This window comes from Genypterus blacodes, unplaced genomic scaffold, assembly GCF_046128005.1.
Source record: "Genypterus blacodes isolate CSIRO-AG114 ecotype Tasmania unplaced genomic scaffold, CSIRO-AGI_Gbla_v1 ptg000039l_1, whole genome shotgun sequence".
In the NCBI taxonomy this organism is placed as follows: domain Eukaryota; kingdom Metazoa; phylum Chordata; class Actinopteri; order Ophidiiformes; family Ophidiidae; genus Genypterus; species Genypterus blacodes.
Window position 1 is genome coordinate 3372719 of NW_027466852.1, and position 23279 is coordinate 3395997.

General features: G+C 41.7%; 1 protein-coding gene across 5 annotated transcripts in view; it reads left to right on the forward strand.

Moving 5' to 3' along the window:
* sh3pxd2aa (SH3 and PX domains 2Aa) overlaps positions 1-23279 on the forward strand; it is a 97854-nt gene that overhangs the window by 15671 nt on the left and 58904 nt on the right. For all 5 annotated transcript variants that reach the window (XM_076147765.1, XM_076147767.1, XM_076147766.1 and 2 more), the window contains 3 exons: positions 11601-11676; positions 13688-13764; positions 14958-15049. In XM_076147765.1, coding sequence (XP_076003880.1) covers positions 11601-11676; positions 13688-13764; positions 14958-15049 — 245 coding nt within the window. The remainder of the gene's footprint in view (positions 1-11600; positions 11677-13687; positions 13765-14957; positions 15050-23279) is intronic.

The window sequence follows — 23279 nt, forward strand, 5'->3', positions numbered from 1 at the left end:
ACCTTTGAAACCCTACAGATGGCAGTGGTCTGTTTAGCTCGGGGTTTGCGGCCCCAAAGTTGATATTCAATCTTCTTTGAAATAGATTTATGGACGCTAAATGCAGGCTTTTGGCAGCTCCTTTTATCCAGTGCAGCAAATTATACTGTAGCCCTGGCCAAAGTGCTTAAAAGGAAGGTCACTGAATTAGGAATCTCTCTAACCTATAAGTGAGGCATTTGATGGAAACATATGTCTAGACCACAAGGAATTATCGTTATGCCATCCTTGAGGATAAATTGCTGAATAGCCAGGCCACCATCTCAGCCGCCTTCATTGTCCTTGAGGCGTTCTGTGGTCCTACTGTTACTCAGTTGAATGAGGGGGCCTATTGTTTCAGGTTGAAGAGGAAGGACTGTTGTATTTGTATTTCTGTGTATGTGTGTGTAAGAGGGAAAAAGGAACATGCTTTTTAGCCGTAGGTGAGAGGCAGAGAAAGATGCCAGACACAGGATCTGTTCTTGTAAGTTTACAATCAGGCATTTGACGGCCAGGCCGGCCCTGCTGGACTGGGAGCAGAGGGGGAAAAGACTGCAGCAGTTTCCCACAGCCTGGGTTAAAGGGATCAGGAAATTGGGCTAAATTTAGGATGAATAAGCAGAAAGAACAGGCGAACAGACGTTTCCACTGTTGGAGAAAGTGGCCAGTATGATTGGGAGGTGACGGGGCACATTCATAGATCCTACTTGTGAAAATTAACCTTTTACATGAAAGTCATTTTGGTACAACAATTTACCTCAAGCGGTACATCAGTAACTTTTAATAAGATTTCATCATGATTTCCATTCTGGGGATATCTGTTGTTTACACCTCAGGTCTGTAGTCAGAAAGTGACATTTAACCCTGAGTACCTGTGTCTACATTATTTCATTCATTGTTGCTACAGCAATTTGATGAATCAAGCCATTCTTCCTGAATACATTGCTGGAGGCTAGTTAAATTAGCCAGCACGATCAAACTTGTTAGACAACCTTCTGTTGCTTGCAAAATCTACTTGAATGTCAGCAAAAAGCCTTGTGAAATACACCAGCTTCTCTCCTGTGTATTTCACTGGGAGTCCCATTTATTGTTTCTCCAGCTTCGTCAGAAAAGCTTTGAGTTTTGCCAGATCACACTGCAGCATCCCCCATTGAAAGAACTGGGCTGATCAATCAGATTCACTCAGAATCACTGAGCAATTGGTTGGTTTGACATTGATACTAAATATACCTGCAATGTGCAAGCTTCAGCTACTTTGACCCTCTGATTGTTTGGGTAGCAGGATATCTCAGAAAATAGTAATAGTAATAGTAATAGTAATAGTAATAGTTTACGTTCAATGAAATACAGTGGGAGGTTACACCTGGCTACCTGTGACAGGTATACCATCATAGTGTCCAGTTGTCATCTGACAGATCAAATCCTACATTCTGAATCTGAACGCAGCATGTATATTACTATATCTGTGTAATGTATTTGCATTAAATGTTTTTTTTTAATGCATTTACAAAATCCAACTTCTATTCAATTTGTGAATCCTAATTATAAATCAGGCTTATTTTTCCTCCTCTGGGAAAAGAAACCAAATGTATATATATATAAATATGCTTACAAGACATTCTTCAATTCAACTGTAAAAGCAGGATGATGAAGTTGCCTCTATTCAGGTAACAGAGAAGAAGAAACAAAGAAATGCTAATGATACAAATATACTATTTTACAAGGTAGTGAGAGCCTTTATTTACAAAATGTACATTTACAATATAAGATTAAAAAAAGTTTGTGATATATACATGTGGGTTAAAGTTTCTGATATGCTGGGTGGCGTGGGGCCTTTGTGATGTTCTGTAAATCGAAGTCCAGATGCAGAATGAAATAGTCTCTATATTTTCTCGGCTGTTGTCGGGGAAGCAGGAGGTCTCTGGAGGCTTTTTAGTTTATTTACACTGCAGATTTGGCTTCAGTTCACACTGTAGATCACCAGCAGAGCGTGCAACCATTGATAAGAGCAGCAAGGATGACACTGTAGTAGATACAGGGATGTTCCTACACTGACCACTTATGTTTACATGAGTCTTGAGTTTGACCTTGCGAAAGTGTATGGACAGGGGGGGCATAACAACCCCAGGCGGTTATTCCTGCCTGGGGTTGTGTTCTTTGTCTGAAGGAGGAGGAGGAGGAGGAGGAGGAGAGGCCCTGCCAGCGCCTGGCTGTCTCTGCATGTAAGGGCATGAATGGGGAGAAGGAGGCCCAGGCATCTTATGAACATGTCTGTCAAAGATTCTCATTATTCACATCATTTTTGTATAATTCTTATTGTAAAGGTCAGGACATGTTTGATCATGCATGTTTTGTGTTTTTCAATTACATATAGGCATCTCATTATATCTTTATTCCCCTTTTCCATCCCTCTGACATTGGTTGGTGATTATCATATTTGATTAAATGCAGTATATTGAACACATGCTGCATATGTAAAACCTCATCTCTGTTTGTTTCCCCTGCTGTCTGTTATCTGGAGACGGATTTAAAGCTGAAAGAATTACATTTTTTATTGCTTCTTTCTATCTCTGATCTATCTCTGTCTCGTTCTCCTCTCCTCCCTTTCCCTGCTTTCTGTGCTTGGTTGACCAATGCTCATGTTTCTGTTCAGCTCAAGGTCTTTTCAGTCTGAATGGATGACAACTTTTGAGTGCTTTATGCTCGTAGTCATCTTTGGCAGCATGAGCCTTGAACCGAAATGCTGCTCAAGGATGTTTGCAGTGTTTTCGGTATATCAGACTCAGCCTGCCAATAAAGGACTGGTAGAAGAAATTATTGGAGGCATCCAAGAGCACAAAAACTGCTGTATATGAACTGTTGTAGAGTTTGGAATCATCGATATGATTTCAATTTTTGGCTTCACAGTCTGATTCAAAATTGATTCCCAATTCCAAATCAATTCTCAATTCAACACAGAGATTATTGACACTGATCTATTTGGAGGATTAAATGTGCTATCCACCATATGGAAATCGAGCGCTGAACCATGAACTATCTTGATAGGGACTGGAAGTAAAGTTTTGTTTCAAAGATGAAACACATAGTGAGGGCGAGAGTAGAGATGTTAAATTGCAGCACTTAATGAAGGTTCTCCTCCAATCTTTGCCTAATGTTGCAACCCTACGTTTCTTTGGAGCCATCTTCCATTCATGTAGTGTTATTCCTTGAGAATGTGCACTGCCAGTGTTATAAAATGTGTTATTCTGGCCTAAGGAATGCATCATGTAGCCACAGTTCTTTCTTGAAGTCCAGTCCCGGACATTTGTTGCATGTCATTTCTCTTCTCTTTCTTTACCATCAAATTACAACCTTACAGTCAGTGGTGAAGCCTGAGATACCTCCCTTTCTGGCATTCCAGATGGCCAAGTCCCAGGCCAGCCTGTGTCCTACTGTGTGCGGGTTAATGAACAGCGATTGTGTAAACAGCAGGCCTGCAGGACCCCATGGGTCTCAGACGTTAAATGCCACCTAGGCGGGCGGAAAAAGACAGAGAGAAGAAACAGAGATCGACTCACACAGAGAGACAACAGAGTTCTCACTGGAATGTAAAGTGAAACACTGCTTCTATCTTTTCTTGATTGTTGGCTTGTTCACTCTTTTCCTTATTTGTCTTTTACACACACCTGCTTACATTGGGACACATTTCATGCATCTCTTTCCCTAAATTTATGCTACCACCATACCTCTCTCCTCCTCACCATCTTGTCTCACACAGATGCCACCCCCCCCTGCTGTATCCTTAAAGAGATTCTATAGATAATATTCTATATTCTATATAATATTTAGACTAATTCACCTGAACAGGCATCTTCACAGGGTCATTAGCATTAGTTTACAGAGGTCCACCTTGTTTCCCATCCTTGAGTGTTTCTGGGTGCAGGCTGCTGTGCACGCTTGACATACGTATGTGGTGAGTGTGTGCACGTGTGTGAGTATTTGTAAAAACGGCAATAATATGTTTCTCCTGATCAGCCAAGCAATCTCTCTGTTAGAGATGATCCAATTTCCCCCCCATGGGCCTCTCCTCCCCTGTTGGATTACATTTTATACTATCGGCGCAGCTTTGAAGCATTGAAGAAACAAAGACACTCAAATTAGAACCCACAATAATACAGTTTTTTCAGATGAAAAGTAGGTTGACCACTGTCTCAGCCTTGCCCCAGTTTTGTGGAAAATAGAGGAAAGGAATTAGAGGAAAAGATCAAATAGGGATTTACACTGTTTTTCTGTTTTCCTCATTCTCTGACTTTGTCTCCCGCGGTTTAAAATACACACTAGTGGGATGGTATGAGAGATGGAAATCTTGGTCGATTCAGTGAATTACTGTATGACAGTAATACATCTTTACCATGTAACCTCATGGGTCATGTGATAAGTTTCGTCACCACAATGGAATGCCAGCAGTAGCTTATCTCCCATTGTGTAATGCTTCTTGTAGCTGTGTTATTCATGATAGTAGTTCAGAACAAAGTTTCTAACATGTCTGAAAAGGAAGCAGTATGTGACTTTCTTGAACTATCAGATAACGAGTAAGGCTTGTTATTGTGACGTTTACTTCACAGGTGGAGTGACCCACGCTCACTCCGCTTGAAAAGCACAACAGCACTGCAACACAGTCAGCATAATACAAGTAATCAACCACACCAGAATCAGTTACAGGGAATAAAATAAGGTAACAAGCGAGAACTGTCTACCATGATAGCAACATATTGGTATGACACTGTGATGCAGGTGACGATGGTCTTTTGCAATTAGATTTAGTTCATAAGGACATTCATGATCCCCAGAGGCTGATTTTCTTTTGTGATCAGTTAACCAAGTTTGGGTCAAACTGCATGTGCTGTTAATATGCACATTATTAGCATCATGTAAGCACAACACATCTTTAGCATTTAGCATGGTGATTTGACTAACATGCCAGATGTCAAAGTATACAGTAGGCTTTGTGAATTTCATCATCGTTGGGATGTGGTGGGAATGATACACCACAGATAAAGGCCATATTGTCGGAGTTGTGTGACAGAGACACAAAGATTTGATTCTCGGCTAAAGAGCTAATGCTAACTCCTTTATTTCTCGGACTCAGACATAACCACCACGACAAACACTGTTTATTTGACGTTTCTACTTGTTATATTTAACATCTTAATCTTTACATTGGTAAATATGCTTGAAAGAAAACCATTTCAAGTGATTTTACAGTAAGATAAGATAAAACAATCAAAACAATTCACCAGAGGCTCCGCCACATTGCATGGTAGGATTGCCTGATTTGAAATTTGACCAAAATAAGGCATCGTCTAAGACAGCGTCTAAGAATTGGGTCAGACTTCATGTCTGGGACGCACACGTGATGAGATAAAATGCTGAGCACTAGTTATTGGGACAGACCCTGAATGTGTCACCATGACTAAATTAGCTTCCTTGCTCCTCTGTTAGTGCTGTGTGCCTGCACAGGTGAGGGCCTCTTTCCTTCTCCAGTGCCTTTATTGAACCATGCGTTGGCTGGCCTACTTATTTCACCAAAACTAAGCCAGTGAGTATGTTAAGCAATTCTGTTTGTTTTGTGACAGATTGGGGTTTTGGCAGTTCTGGAAGCAGAAACTGTTGTTCAGCCAAGCCGCTGAAGTGGTAAATGGCCTGAAAATGCCACAGAAATGTTTAGCCAGTTCTGCTGTTAAATATGAGAAGCGGTTCAACTTGGATACAAATGAAAGAGCAAAGCATAAAGAAAGGATTGTTTGTACTCATACAAAGTCCTGGTTGTCCCTGTGCTACTTTAATTTGTGCAAGAGAAATCTTACACCCTAATGAATATAATGAATACTCTCTGAGCCATAACAAATATATTTAAATAAACAATATATATGTCAGGACAGATGACATCATGTCAGGAAGATTTTACACTTTTGTGTTTTGTGTTCAAGGTGTTTTTTCTTAGGGTTTGTGCTAGCTATCTGTATTTCTAATGACTGTGAGAGTAAAGGGTTCAGTTATCTGAACTTACCCAGTCAGGCCTGTACACTGAACTCTGTAAGCTGTAGAGAGAGTGATGGATTGATCCAGTAGCTTGAAACTACTCTAGTCCCATGCCAATACTTATTCATCAAACTCTGCCACAGTGCTAACACAGAATGGAAAATGGACCCCGGGGTCTTTAATTTGTTTCTGTGTGACTGATTGGCTGCAATTAAATTATACAGTTTTACCTAAAACCATTCATCTGGACACCTGGACACTTCCTTTTCAGTATGGTTTCACAAAGGCGCATGATGTTTCCTTGATTTGTATTTGGATGGTAGTTTTAACAGCTTTTCTAGGCTGTCAACACAATAGAGATTGCCTGCAAACCAATTATTTAAGTACCTCTAAATCAGACACTTTTCCTCCAACAATTTTCAAAATTTCCCTTTCCCTCCTCCTCAACTAATGTGGGAATAAGGGCCCCCTGGGAGGGTGACCTCGGACACCAACTCGAGATGGACTGGTGGGAGAAAGTTATACGCAAACAACACACTGTCTAGTCCTGTGCTCGTCTCGCACTCATCCAGTTTAAGGTTATACACAGGGTCCACCTCTCCAAATCAAGAAATCTGAAATGTAGCCAGTGGTATAAAACAAATGTGATAGATGTTCAAATCAGATATGTAGGCAGGTACTGTATTTGTAACTGGGTATTGAAAAGCAAGCAGATTGTCCTCAGACAGACCTGTTATCCCCCCTCCATTGCTGACCATTTGAAGCCTTGGTTTAACTGATTCACACCCATTTATATGGCTATAGAGGCTATCACAGGCCAGAAATTATTCTCAGACAAAAACAAAAACAAAGTCAGAGACAGAGACATGAAACTGGCAACAAATATCACCAATCTGCAAATCGAGTACATCAATTCACCTCCAGTAGACTCAGTTACCTGAGGATTTGAAGGATATTGGGCAGACAGAGCTGCTGTTCAGGTAAATGAACTCTAATGGGCCAAACGGAACAGAACATCTCAACCTCACAATTGTTCAGTTCGGTTTCCAATTGCATCCCCCAACCAAAACAAGATTCTTTCTCAAGTTTTTTGTTGTAGCTGTATTATTCTGTTCTTTGAAAACATGGTATTATTGTAATGGAAATGCAGTGTTACAGTACCAAATTATCATATAGCCCACTGCAGAGTGTCACATATGATAAAACATTTTATTGAATGCTCATTTACAATGATAAGTAATGTTGATAGCCTTACAAGCCACTGTTTTATTGCCAAGGAATAAACCACCAACCACACATTGTACTTCTTCAGGCCAACAGTTAAACCTGCATTTTATTACTGATGAAAGTTACAAATGCAGCACGCTGTGGGACCTTATATACCATGTGTATTCCCTTTCAAAAACAAGACATGACCTTAGTGTTAAAAACAAAGCAGCTCCAGCCCTGCCATCAGCTTACAACATAAACCTTGGAATTCTAGTTCCACCCCAGGAGAAAATGGGATCACTTTTCCCTGAAGCATCTCCCTCAGACAGGCTGTGTGGCTTGACATTTGGGTTGAGTAATGACAGGCTGGCGAGTGACAAAACGCACCATGTCCCTGCACCTGTTGTCTTATCGGAGCTGAAAGTCACCATATGGGGAATAATACCCCACCCTGCTGACACCAATTTGAACCACACCACAACACACACCTGTACTCACACATACACACATCACCTCATTGCAATTGAGGACCATTGTTTTAACCTAAGCTACCCACGTGATATAAGTATTGATTTTCTTATGCTTAAGAAACTACATTTTATGGAACAACAGAACTTACTTGTGAAGACAGAAGAATAATGGATTCACTGAATCCTATGATTTTCTTTTCTTTTTCTTGTTTAAAATAACATCCAGCAGCATAAAAAGGTACATAGCTGAAACTGGCATATCATGTTCCGTCCATGGGCAGTGATTTGGTGCAAGAGCGCTATTTTATATTTAGAGTCACAGCTGTGAGTGATTGTAGCTGAAAGGAAAGACCCGCCCCCTCACCCAAGTCCTTCTCAGACATCTGTCTCTATGAAACTGAAAACTGCCAGCCACTAATTTGTGTCCAGACCTGATATTCACCATAGTCAGTCACTATATTCATGCAATTTATGATCATAGCTGCACTTAGTGATGAATAAGGTGAAGATTACTGTATGGATGAATGCTTGGCTGCCCGCTATGTGAAGTATTTGTGCTGTCGTTCCCAAATTCAACCATATTTGGAGGGGCAGAGAGTTTACTTCATTGCAACTAGATACGTGTTGCTTTTATCAGTATGTGTGCTAGCAGACACAGACGGAACGCTATTTTCCTCCCACAGAGCAGGGACCGTATCATCTCATGTCCCCAGACTAGTGGAAACAAAGCATGCTGAGTCTGTAGCCTCGCTATCACCATGCTGCCATGGAAATGGTGTGAATATCACATGCAAGCCTGGTCATGTCGGTCATGAGTTGTTCCAGAAATTGAGTGTGTGTGTGTGTAGCCCAGGGTAAACCCTTACAGTCGCTCCACAAAAGCTCACATGACCCCCAACAGGAAGTAAGGCATGTTGCGCTCCCATGGATCTGCTGCACAATAACTGTGTGGCGTCCCCCAACTTTATGACAGCTGGCTCTCACAGCTCCTTATATGGTGGCTCTATTCTTAGCACATGTGCACGATATGAAGAAGGAGCAAAACTGCGACTGCAACGATAACAGTACTTAAATGTTTTAATCGCTTTTACCTTGTCCTAAGAAATCCTATCAAGCAATGTAAAGAAATCATGTGTAAGATTAAAAAACAACAGACAAATAACTATATATATATATATATTTTTACATTCAGTTTCATTCAAATCAGCCCCAGCACCATCTGTGTGGTTTAAGCAGTTTATTACCAACCAGCTCATGTTTTGGTATCTGAAAATCACACCAGAGCAGCATGACATGGCTCCTTTATTTCACCTTTACGATATTGCGTTTCCATTTAGTCTTATCTCATGCTTAAGTCAGTCACTAACTTAAGCTGGTATGTGAGCAGTGGACTGTAAAGTGATCATTGTGCGTGTAAGTGCGACGTTTAAGAGCTTCGCAGACGAGGTAAAATATATATCATGATGTTAACATGACTCGGATAGAGCTGTTAAAGAATTCTGTGCGCGTTCTGGCACAACATAAAACAACCACTTCCTCTGTTTTTTTTCCTCCTTTTTTTTGTTCTGCTTCCAACATTTACACTAGTGGTCTAGAGCTGCGCCGCATCATCCAATCACATCCCCGCACAACTCTTCTTCACATTCTCTCAGTGCTGGTTACCAAGGAGACAGTGAAGTGAAGTCTGGGAAGTGGAGCAATGGTTTGGCATGAGTGTGTGCTTTTTTTCTACTCCTCCTCTGACGACATCCTGGACATGGCATATTACCACCTGTGCTAATGATTGTGTGTGAGAGTGTGTGTATGTGTGTGTGTGTTTGTGATAAGGTGGATTGTCCAGGATGTGAGTCAGTGTGTGGTGTACAGTGCATGAGCATCAAAAAGAGCAATTGTTTTCCATGAGCTTGTCATTTGACCCATGCTAGCCCACCTGTTCTCACCATTTTCTCTCTCTGATCCCACAATTCCTGGCGGGATGTGAACATGTGTCCTCTTGCCAGGAATCTGTCGCGAGACTGGAAAGCAGAACGTGTGTATTTTAGGCTGAGATTGAAGCAGACCCAGACCCATTTTTGAGTATTGACCTCGATACAGTTTTGTACTGGACTGGTAATATCTTGGGTGGACGGGTCGGAGGATGGACTCATTTAGCTCATTGAACAAAGAAAACCTGACATTTGTTTCACCTGCACTCTCAAACACAAACACACACACTTGCTTACACGGCTGCACACACTCCTTGGCGTTGACTTTTTCCTCACCTCATCATTCTCTTGTTGTGAAAAAATTGTAAGAAAGGAAAAAGGAGCCATCACATTTTTGAACCTCAGCTGCAAATTCAGCATTCTCCCCTCAGCTAACTGTTTGGTTTGTCCGTCTGTCGTCCGTCCCGCTTGTCTCTCCAAGTGGGGCTACGCTCGACTGAACATTCAGCACAATTTCTCTGTCCCAGGCAGGGGGGGTCACACAGCTGGGTGCACTGCAAGTTTTCCCGCTGTCACAGCAATACAAAGTTATACTTAAGGATGCAGAGACCCAGCAGCTTTAGAAAAAGCTTTGGGAAACTATTAGAGACTGGGGGCGAGAACGTGAAGCTGAATGCTGAATAATCAGACCTGTGACATGTCCACACGTCGTCCAACAGGAGACACCTGAAATGACAGAAACTCGATATAAAGGTAGACTTCTATCGACAGATGGGAAGAGGGAACTGGATCTGTGTACCAGGAGGCGGTCTTGGAGATGTGTGTGTGTGTGTGTGTGTGTGTGTGTGTGTGTGTGTGTGTGTCTATAGATATAGTGTTCTTCATCCATACAGTGCAGCACCAAGATCTTTGCACATCCCCAGGTAGACCCTCCTAAGGAGACCTTGGGGATGTGCAAAGATCTTGCTGTAGGAGACTCTCCTACAGCCCTCAGCCAGCAGACACAAACACAACCCACATCTTTTCCTTTTACACACACGCACACACACACACACACACACACACACACACACACACACACACACACACACACACACACACACGTACTCTTTCTTTTAATTATATTGCTTTTGGGACTTTGCATTTTACCCCAGCAGCTTTCACACACCCTGTCTGAATCTCTCTCTCTCTCTCTCTCTCTGTCTCTCTCTCTCTCTCTCTCTCTCTCTCACACACACAAACACACACAAAAAATCCTCCTTTACATCCATGCGATCTCTGATTACTGTAGGAAACTGTTCTCTGCACCGCTGTTGCACTGTATATCCTTAGTTTCCTCTGCATCTCTTTCCTTTTTGCCTTCTCTTATCCTTCTCTCTGTGATCAATGATTTATTCCAAGGGTGAAAGTGGGCAAACACAACAGTGCCAGCACGCTCTTCTGCACCCCCTGACCTCTGCTGCATCTCTCCCTGTCAATCTTTCTCTTTCAATCACTTGTGTTTGTCTCCCACACTTTGCCTGACTTCTCTCTCTCTCTCTCTCTCTCACCTTCCCCCCTCCTCCTCCTCTCTCCTTCCCCCTTCCCGCCTGTACCACTCGCTCCAGTGTCAGCACTTCTCTGCCCCCCTATGTTCACCTCTCTGTGCTTTATGAATAAATCTGGGGCTTCTTTAACTGGCGTGAACCCAGCAACTCACCGAACCACTGCCACTCAGCGCCTACGGGACCAAAGACACATTGACAGACTAGAATTAGATTAGAATATGCGTGATGTGCTCATGCAGGTTTTGGATTAAGCTGAGTCAAATTCCCAAAGTGAAACCGCAGATATGAAGGGTTTCACTGGTGTTTTAAAGTAATGGAGCTGTCTATGCTGACAATGTACAAATTCCCTGTGGATTAAAAGCTATAGAACTGAAATAACAACACATTTTCCTCACCATTTGGTTCCACAGATGCAGATTCTTGACAAGTTCCCAATTGAGGGAGGGCAGAAAGACCCGAAGAAGAGGATCATCCCGTTTCTCCCAGGTAATAGTCTGATCCTCATCTCTTGTGCTCAAGCTGTCTGAATAGTCTTCCATATTAATAATGTATGACTGGCACTCACAGGGCGTCAATATGAGCTGGTTACTGATGCCTGTCTGTGTTGCATGTGTAGCTGTGTGTGTGTGTGTGTGTGTGTTCGTGTTACTGCTGACGTGGCACTATCAGTGACTTTTAACTATCAGCTGTGTCTGGATGTATTTGTATGATTTACTATTATAGATAGATCTGTTGTGTGTCATTAAGTGTATGTGTGTATGTGTGTCTGTGTGTGTGCGTGTATGTGTGTATGTGTGTCTGTGTGTGTGCGTGTATGTCTGTGTCCTGGCATTGATACACGTCTTGACACACATGAATCTACTGTAAGATGTGAGCTGACATTCAGGCTCATGGGCGACCTACAGCTCAGTGCGGCAGTGATCGATGGCAGTGTTTGTGGCGGTTGGGCGTCTGGGGACAGAATGAGCTGACAGTGATTCTGCTAATCGCACACGTGATTTTACTGGCCTCCACCATGTACACCTGTGTGTGTGTGTGTGTGTGTGTGTGTGTGTGTTTGTCAGTCATGCACATTTTACCTCCTCCTTCACTTATTGGATCAATGTGTGAAGGCGAGCGATGAGATTTATTTGCTTTGCTCAAATGTTTTCGTAGAGTCCCAGCGTTACTTAGAGAGGAAGAGAGCGAGAGAGAGAGAGAGAGAGAGAGAGAGAGAGAGAGAGAGAGAGAGAGAGAGAGAGAGAGAGAGAGAGAGAGAGAGAGAGAGAGAGAGAGAGAGAGAGAGAGAGAGAGAGAGAGAGAGAGAGAGAGAGAGAGAGAGAGACCTTCCTCTGTCTCTTAAGTGTCAGTTTATTTTGGTACTGATTTGACACTGTTTAAGCCCCATGACCAACACAGCAAATTCTGTTTTTCTCCCCCTTCAAACCAGGCATTGCTCTTTCTCTGACACACACAACTTATGTTTGAAACCAGAGTCACCTTTTACAACTTTCATTTCTGTCAGCAGGTTGAAAAATCCTCTGCTCTAATAGTAAAGTATTATTTCAGTTTGAGCAGTAGACACTGATATAAGGCTCCACACAGTGACAGTGACCATGATGCATCCTAATTCAGCTTTCACTGATCTGTGGTTGACAGGAGGAGCTGTCCTGATTTAGTTTTTGCATAATTGTTCCTTCTACATACAGCTTCAGTCTTCATTACTGGGTTAACTGGACATTTCTTTCATTCTGCTGCTTTTAACTGAATGCTGACAATGTGATTCTTACAGAAATCCATCTCACTAAAGATAAGAATTAACACGCATGCAGTACATGTATCAATATACAATATCATCAAATCCTTCATTTTAGATGGAACTACAAAATGTGACATTGTTGTAATTTCACCCCTGTCACAAGTATGTATCCTCTTTACAGTAGATGCATAGCTGTGCCAAAGGAGCTGATTATGCAATAAATCCCCTCTCATCATTTTACACTTTGGAAATATGGTGCAGTGCATGCAGTTTGTTCCTGACTAGATGCTTCTGTCGCTTGTATTTGACAAAAGGCTGATATCACATTCTCTACAATATAAGTGAGGCGGCTGAGGCTGGGAATGAGGGGTCGCGAGTGGGGTGGCTTTAATATTCCCCATGAGCGGGACAAGATGATGACCTGATATGTGTTACCTGTGTGTGTGTATAGTCACAGACAGAGGTCACGTAATCCATAGGGGGTAGGGCAGACTTGAATTAGCCACTGAAATGACTTTAGCTACAAAACGCCACCGGTGTACATTACTGACATCTACTGGCACTTTGGAGTTTAACATTCAGCCAGTATGTGCTACTCTGAATTTGGTGGTTGTGTTTTGTTGACAATTTGCATTTGGAGTCATTTACTTTTGTCTTTTCCCTGTTCTTCCTCTCCAATTCCCATCACACCATCATCCTCTCCTGTCTCACCCCATATTCAACTTATCTTCCTCCTACTTCTCCTTCTCTCTCTTCTAGGCAAAATCCTGTTCCGGCGGAGTCATGTGCGAGACGTGGCCATGAAGCGGCTGCGTTTCATCGATGACTACTGCAGGGTAAAGGCCTTTACTTTAAACATGGGATGTGTTGGCTGAGACATAGTGTGATGAGGACACAGGTTTATAGAGTGCTTTGCTGTGTACTGTGCTATATCCAGACATCTGAAGAGCCTGTAATGTGCTCTGACACACACAGTGTATTTGCTGAGGCTATCAAGGACCTGGACTGGTGGAAAATATTTTCATGTGCATGTTTGCCATAATGTGCATGATGAAGCGATGTAGTTCATTGCAACTTCTAAACATAGACTTCCAGTGCTCCCATTATTTCAATGTCCCTTTTGCTAAATGAGTTATGCACTCATTTCACATACATACTGTACATCTCATTTAGAAGGAAAAGAGACTTCAAATTATCCCCTGGAAGCTCTGAAACCTTTGGACTATATCGTCATTGAGTTCAAGAGAGTATAATATATATAAGAGAGCATTATCACTTCTTGCTGGTTTTTTATGACTTATTTATTTATCCCTTGGTGAGACCCCATCCCCTACTTCCTCTTTGGCATATGTCCAGTGTCTATTATATGTACCACACTACCAGTGACGACGGCTCTTTCATCAGTAGATCTTTCCTGCCTTTGGAGTGGTTTGACACAGAATCACCATGATAATTGGGATCAATATAATTCTCATCAGAAGCAACTGAAGCACGGCCTTATGAAAGAGCACTGGCCAAATTAACTGAAGCATTTTAATGTTTACAGCTGCAATAGTTAGCTGTTTTTTGCTGAGCACTGGACTATGTCACATTGTTCACTTCCTACATCCTGTTTTTGAGGGTAAAAAACTGAGAAAAAGAGTAATTACCCTGTGCTCCCAAAGGATTTGTTCTTGGGAATGTATGATGCTGAATCCAGACATCTGTAGGTACTAAATATGCCCTCTTAGGTCACAGCCATGATGTTTTTCAGTAATATAGGATTTACAGAATCAAATATGAAGCTTGCTCAGGGCGTGCATTCAAATCAAAGACCCATACACTCCCGTGCAGGAGCTGTGGCTTTGGTGTGAGTTGGCCAGATCATTAAAAATACATGAACTGACCACGGTGGAATAGTCTGACATGTGATCCTGTCTTTGACTGTGAGAGAAAGAGAAAGTCCCTCTGCAAAAGAGCAGTGGAATGTGCTGTCCTCTTTGTTGATCCCCCTTTCTGTCTCTGTCTCTGCCTCTGTCTCTGTCTGTAGGCGCTGGTGCGACTCCCCCCTCAGATTGCTCAGAGCGAGGAGGTGCTGCGCTTCTTTGAGACTAAAGCTGAGGACATCAACCCCCCAGTAGAGTGAGTATCATATACACTTTCACACACTGTATGCATGCAGAATGAATGCAGAGACAGGCACATTGCTTTGAACTGTGGAAATGTGGAGTAGGAAGCGCATGTTTCTTGCTCATGTTTGGAGCAAGTGACCTAGTGTCCCTGAATTGAATCCATTTTATTGTGCGATAACATGTACTGCTACACTTGTGCTATAAAGTGGCTATGATTATTGTGAAAAGTGTTTTTTGTGTATTTTTTGTTGTTTCAGAATCTTTCCCTTAGCAATCCTAATCGTTATGAGAATGCCCATGTTAGGATAAACATAGCCTCTGTGTACAGAAATAAGCTAAATGTAGGTATTTAAACATGGTGATTGCCCAGCAGGTGAGCAGTTCCTGACTCACTACAGTGACTCTGGAACTATAATGGCAGAATCTTAAATAGTTCCTGGAACACATACACATTGTTTGTATAAACCTCCATCTCACTTTATTCAATCCGGCATAATTTTCTATCTTACTGTGCTCCAAAAACACTGAATGATTATATTTTGGATTTTGGATAATTTGGACTTGACTGTTCTCACATTTTGCGTGATTCCCAAATCAGCCCTCTTCTCTCAGAATTGGTATGAACTGCCTGCTTGTTCAGGCAGAGGGGGATAGACAGAGGAGATGATGGATGGAAGAAGTGGGAGGAGCACAATGACTTACCTCATTGCAGGAGATAGACAATGCGCACTACTTTACTCTCATTGCAACTACCACCCTGCTTATATCAACACCTTGCTTCATGTTATTATTTTGCTCTTTTTCTCCAGTTATACCTCCTCTCCTCTCCTCTCCTCTGTTAGTCTGTATTGCAGTTTTTTCCTTGACTGTTTCTATGCTATGAATCCAGCATGAGAGAAAATAATTGAAACAGGATTTAGTGACCTCTGCCTGCCACCATTTTCACCACAGTCTAATAGTGTTTCTTGTTGGCAGTACCTCCTCCTCTCCCTCACCCTCTTTTCCTTTGTATTTATCACACCCTCATAAACTGATGGATGTTTAATTAATGTGACAGCTCAAGGTCACAAACACCGTACACGTACTCATGATCAACAGCTTTTTTCCTTTGTCTTCTGTCTTCTCTCTTCCTCTCTCTCTGCGATGTATATGCCAGTGTATTTTGAGCCATTAAGAAAACACATAAATCTTCTTGTCAGTGGTGGGTGGTGATGAAGTCATACTTGTGAAATATCAATAACATACATGCCCTCATTGCTGAGCCAACCCATCTATGACACACGCACACCCACACACACACACACACACACACACACACACACACACACACACACACACACACACAAACAAGATAATGCTGAGTCATATTTATTTGCATGCATTGACACATGAATTATACATCATAGATGTCACTGTGGTTCAATGAGTTCCAAGGACATGGAAAGAAAAGGTTCACCATGTTGAGTACAGGCGTAAACAAAATAAAGCAAAGACATCTGAAATAACGTCACTGTTGCACACACTGCTAGATAGATGATAAAGACAATGCATATGAATGCCAAATATAGCAGTTGTCAGCGATAAAAGTGCTGAAGAGAGTCCAAATCATGTATACAAATTGCAAATGCAGTGGTCACAGTAAAGGATCCTCTTAAAAATCGGAATTTGCAGAGTTACCTGCAGCCATCAGATAAATGTAGTGGAGAAAAAGTTCCCAAAATAAATGTAGTGGAGAAAAAGTTCCCATAATAGAAATACTAATACTAAGTATAATCAACTCAAAACTGCACTTAAGTCCAGTTTACTACCTACTGTGAAACATGGCAGCAGGTAGGCCTGCACATCAACTATATGGCTCACAGTACAACAGCGGACAATTGTAGTAACAGCAGTTTTTTGAGCCTAGTGACCCTTTAGTTTACATCAAGGGTCTCCTTTTTTCCTCTGAGCTAATTTGACAAAATAAAAGTGTCCGAGAGCTGCTAATGCTTGACATTATCAGCAACATTTATTCACATGGCTGATTCTCCACCCAAACCAGTTGCATAAGCGTCTTTTGTGTGAATATTTACAAAATGTTGATGTCTAACACTCACATTTCGTATCAAAAACCACTTAAATTCAGTATCATGAGTTTTTTTCTGTATACATTTTCAGTGTCAAGCTCACACTCATAAATTCACATCATATTAATCTCATAGAAAACATAACCATATTATTTCTGATTTTACTATTTTACCTATACTATACCTTTCATATTTCACATTTATGTCTGTCCACATATCACTGTCACAATTTCCCTTCACATTCCCCGTAACTCTGGGAATTCCCTGCAGTTCCCATATCATCTGTAATTCACACACATTCAGTTCTTCCTGATGTTAGTGAGGTGAGAGTGTCTGGTGTCTGCTGGAGTGTATCCTCTTAAGTTCACTCTTATGGAGCTCCTTTACCTTCTCTGTTGGTAGCCTGCTAGCAGCCGGAAAGTCCTGTGAAAAGTTCCTGTGTGCTTGATAGACGCGCTCGCACCCCAAATGAGACACACACACGCACACACACACTCCTCATCAAAATACTATATTCTTTGCCTTTTATCGGGGCTATTTTCGGTGGTCATTGTCATATCCGGCGTGCGCTTGCTAGCCTGCTTACATTGTTTAATGTTACAGTGTCACCGCGTAAACAAACTTGACAGCAGCGTCATTTGTTGGACAGCTATTGGACGGCTTATAATCATTTTGTTAATTTGATTGGATATACATTTAAACAGGTTTACCAAGTGATGTTGTGTTATCAAATGTATGTATTCTTTGAACCTTTAGCGAGCTACTCAGAAATGGGTTGCAAGCGTTGGAGACCCCTGGTTTACATGAACTCAGCACCCATTTTACCCCCATTTGGCTTCATATCAAATTTAGCCAGGACCTCTTGTGGCTCCTCTGTATCCTGTATCCTGCAGGCTTCCTCTCCATCTTAATAAAATAATACAATATGCTTTTATAAAAGTAGAAAGGAGTTAGAGATTGCTCAGTTAATGGTTAGTAAGATGTCATGAGTTGGAGTTGTGGAATGGTGTCAGGGCTAAAGTGGATGGGTTTCTTTCATTTGTTCTTCAGCAAGAACACATCAACTAAATGAGAATGAATCAAGGGTTGGCACTGAGAATCAAAAGATTGGCGATTGATTTAAAACTTATTATTTTCATGTTTATTTATTACAGTACATGCACATGTCATAAAGAGATGCTCAGGAGAAAAAAAGGTTATTTGATGGCCTGAGAAGGAGGACTGCTGACATCTACTGTTCATCCATCATTGTGTGTGTATGTGTGTGTGTGTGTGTGTGTGTGTGTGTGTGTGTGTTGTGCTGCATGCCTGTCAGCTCATCCACTATATCCAAGTGAGCCGATAATGACCTCCATCTTCACCACCTCCTCCTTTCCCTTTAATGTCTGTTTGTGGATGAGCTTTATGTGTGTTGTAAGAATCGACTAACATTTGTAGTCATGCTAGCATGGTGACGGAGCAACTCCAGGGATGAAGATGCCACTTTGTCAGTGTGTCATTTGATCCATTAATGCAACACTTAGAGTTCATATTTTCCAAGATATCCTGGCATGAACCAAAGGTTGAATTCCTCCCTGGCTTAGCTGTACAATCTCAGCAGCCTATAGTAATGTTAGCATGCTAAATTGCGGTCATGCTAAATATTAGTAATTCACCCTACCTGTATGGCGCAATGTTATTTTGCTAATATAATTAACTGATATCTTTCTGCCCCATTAGTGGTTAGGATCTTAGTGAAGAGTTTTCCATGTGCTTTTATTACACCTGCGCTAAACTTCACTATGAAAGCTGTGGCACGAGTGTAGCATCTCTTGAGTGCACGTCTTGTCTCCTTCATTGTCCCGAGCTATGGAGCCTGTTTCCTTACTTCCCACTCTCCCAGCCATCTATCTCCTCCCAGTCATCTTGTCTGTTACAGTCTGGTGGGAGAAAGAGACAGACGACAGAGTTATTCAAGCTTAATGGATAAGCTGCTTCTCTCCTCTCCCTTCACTATTAGAATCAATAGCACTCACTGAAGACCACACAGCAACATGAGCAGTGTATACACCCTGGCATGTCTGGGGTTAAACACTTAAGCGTGTCAGAGTGATGAGGAGTGGTCAGCCAAGCATACGGCCGGCATGAGCACGTGGGTGTGTTTGCATGTATGTGCTCCCATGTGTGAAATTCTTCCCACCAAACACGCTGTGAGCATTGATCGATCCATCTCCAACAGAACAGTTACGCATGCAATTAGATTTCAAAATGGCTTTGTTTGTGTTCATACCCTAGCAGTGGCAGGAGAGAGGTTGAATGCTTTTTAGTTGTTGTTGCCGGACTAAATTGGTCTTGTGAGGCCTTCAGAGCTCTTTGTCTACAAGCTGCACATGATGGGATGCATTTTGTTTGCTATTTTCAATTTTAGCACAATCAAATATCCTCTTTTGTCTCTGTTTTACAGTTTTCAGCAAAACTGAATTCCGACACATTATGAATTGTGATACAGCTATGCAAGGTAGACAGCAACTAGCCTGTTATCACACAGGATTCCAAACCCGCTAGCAGCTTGTTAGTTTACTAGCTATGTATTGTATGTTGTTAGCTAGCTGCTAAGCTGCACGATGGGCAGCTAAAGCATTCACATGTTGACGCGGCCTGGATGTGTTGTAGCCAGGAACTAATTATGTGTATGTCATGGGTGTCCATGCCTGAGAGTGTGCACACTCGGGCACAGTTTGTGTTTACAATGTTAAGGGAGCTTGTTGTAGCCAAGACATTTAGTAAAATTTGGTCACTAAAGTAGGGGCTAGTGTTTATGCTACATTTTGTGGCTATTAATAATACATTTTATTGAGGGCGCCTTTCAAGACACCCAAGGTCGCCTTACTTTGAATAAATAAGACATACACAAATCATTTAAAACACAAGCAGGTGAACTCAGAAAGAAGTGAAGAAAAGAAGTGGAGTCTATGTTGTATAGAGCTTTGAAGATGAGCAGTTGTTGACATGAATGTAGCGTCTGTTTCTCTCCTTACATTTTATGTGGATACACTCATGCATCTAGTCAGTGTATGACTCACGTGTACTCACTTTCTGCCTCACACACACACACACACACACACACACACACACACACACACACACACACACACACATATATTCACTGCAGCTGGTCAAAGAGGGGTGTTAAATAGAGCAAGTCAGGACAGTTGTTGCTACTGTGCTGATGTAATGTGTCCAACTCATCACTTCCTGAAAAAGCAGGATGGGGAGGGATATTTGAACGATCCCTAGGGAGATGAGGAGGTCAAGAGAAAGAAGTGCAAGGCCAAGGTCACCAACTGCTCTCCAGCATCTCTGACAAACTACAGGAATACTTAAAAATTATGAATTTATGTGGCATGGATGTGTAGGTTTAAGACCTGACCTCTACTATTTTACACACCGGATTGAGCTGTGATGTCTCATTTTCATTAACTTCCCCATCCAAACCCCATGTGCCAAAGCAAGTAATGAGTCTTGCTTTGGCACATACTGTATGTCTCATTCTCTACGAAATAAAGTTGGATTTTCTAACCGTGATCAGATTTGAAAAGGCGGCCACGTTTTGCAGTGAAGAATGTGAATCAATCTCATCTATCACATCTTGAAAAACATACCTCCAGTTGACCGTTTTACTTACCTTTTTCTGTGTTTGAGTGATACTGACTCCTTTCTGTGGATGGCAGTACTGTAGCCTGGTGAGACCTGAGTTTCCAAGCTGATGTCACACTTGTGCAATCAGTGCTTCTTCTTGAAGGGCTCTTTACCTTTAAAAAAATATCTGTTGATTTTATTTTTGACTTTTCGTTTATGTCGTGGTATAATAATTTCAAAAGCAGGGATATTCACTTCAGTTGACCCAGATATCAAAGCAATAAATGGATTTACTTTATAATAGACTTTCTGAAACATAACACTATGTACTGTATCAGCCTAGTATCCCTGCATCACTGAGGCTTGTTTTTAGATAGATAGATAGATAGATAGATAGATAGATAGATAGATAGATAGAATGACAGACAGACAGACAGACAGACAGACAGACAGATGTTATGTACAGTGAGCAGTGATTGGTGGGTTGATGAGTCATAAACAAGATCTTTTGGTTTTCTCCCTACAACTTCGGACAGGTAAAGGCAAAATGAGGGCTGGGAGAAGTTTTTTGTTGTAAATAAAAACATGAACAGATCCGTGTTGATCACATGTTTAATTAACATCAGCTAAATTAAATCATCAGCCTTTGTCCTAATTGGGGTATGCTCTGTCTGATTTCCCTCAGCAATTATTGTCCACATGGTGGCGTACTTCACAATACAAACAGATGCGAATGAGGTAGCAGCCTCAGCTGGTGTCCCTATTGTCCACTCAGCAGCTTCCCTGGGGATCTCTCTCCTCTATCAATGTGTCCACTGTCTGTCTGAAGCTGGAGTATTTTTCTGAAGCCCAGGAATTTTCCTCTCTATCACACTATTTATATCTATGTTTGCTGCTCGTAAGTGTGAGATCTATTTCCCCCCGGATGGAAATTCTCACTTTTCGGATGTTTCATAGGCTTTTTTTCCTCTTTCCTTCTTATCGAATGAATTTTCATGGGGACATTGGCTGTGATTTGTTTTATCTGTCTGGTCCTGTGGTAGGCAATCATATAACTATCAGCCTAAATGGCATTATCTGTCCACTGCAGACTATAATTTTGACAAATTCCCCTATTAATATGCGCATACTGAATTCCAGTCATGATGAAAATATTGGCCACTACCCCCATAGGCTTCCGTACTGTTGGACATGGATGATGTTAGCATTCATCATGCCCCCTCACAACCCCTCTTTATGAATAACAATAGGGCTCAACCTTGGCTTGTGCCTTGAGGAGAGAGATGCTAGACTGGAAGATTATCAGATTATTACTGGGATAAATCGTGATCTGGAGAACTGGTCAGCTCTTAGCTTGTCTGCAGGGGGATCGTCTAAGAAGCTGAGTTGTCTCTGGTGATGGGCTGAAGCTAGATTTTATGTTTTTGGTGTAATTAGGAATTAGTCAGGGATAATGTGTGTGTGTGTGTGTGTGTGTGTGTGTGTGTGTGTGTGTGTGTGTGTGTGTGTGTGTGTATATCTGTGAATTTGTGTGTGTGTGTGTGTGTGTGTGTGTGTGTGTGTGTGTGTGTGTGTGACTCAACAACGGGTGACTGCATGAAAACAATTGTATAATGTCCAGCTATTGTTTGTTGTTGAAGTCAGAGAAACTGGCCTAATCGCACCGAATGGGTTACCTGGTTTTGATGCTGGAGGCAACTTTTAAAATATAAAGCCAGGCATGGAACCTTATCGTTGATTGAACCACCCCAGCTTCTTGGATTGGCTTTAATTTATTCTCCTGTGATAACAGGAGATAACCCTTGTGGTGTCATAAAGATCACTGTCCCTGACCAAGATCCTCCTGATCACCAGTGAAATGAATTTAATGTGTGTTAAAGTGTTAAATTGTTGGAGCCCTTTCAAATTTCATTTCATTTCATTTCAATAATTTTCTTGCATATCACTACGTATACAGATTGATATGCTTGTGTATCCATTAAACAGTACTTGTCAATACTCTCTTTGTCTTTCTCAGCTAATGATTCAGTCACTGTATGGCAGTAAATTAGGGTTAGTTCGGGTTAGGATTTGGATATAAGGTTAGATTTGCTTAGAGTCGTGGTAATGCATGTGCAAGCATGTTTTCACGTTTAATGGACTCCTTGACCCCTCTTCTTGAGCATTAATGGCCAGATTGGGCTTTATCCTTTTCTTGGCCTGAGAGGCTGACAGTAATTTGGGGTTGCTCAGGGGCTTAGTGTAAGTGGGTCAGCCGGTGACAGGGTCAGTTCTCAGGTCTGGATTTGTTTACATTTAGGGATGAACAAGGATTGGATTGGGGGAACTGGGGGCTTTAAATGAGTAAAGTGTTTATTTAGCTATGCTGCAGGATCTTACAGGTTTGTCTCCAAGCTGCTATGCTAATATTTGCAGACATATCCTATTCTATCCTATCCTACTGTCATGAAAGATATGATTTAAAAGCACCCCATCTCATAATTTAAAACCATCCTGCTCCACTTTTGGATCCAGTTCAGCACCAAAATGTGTTTTTCAGTCAAAATCTGTTTTGAT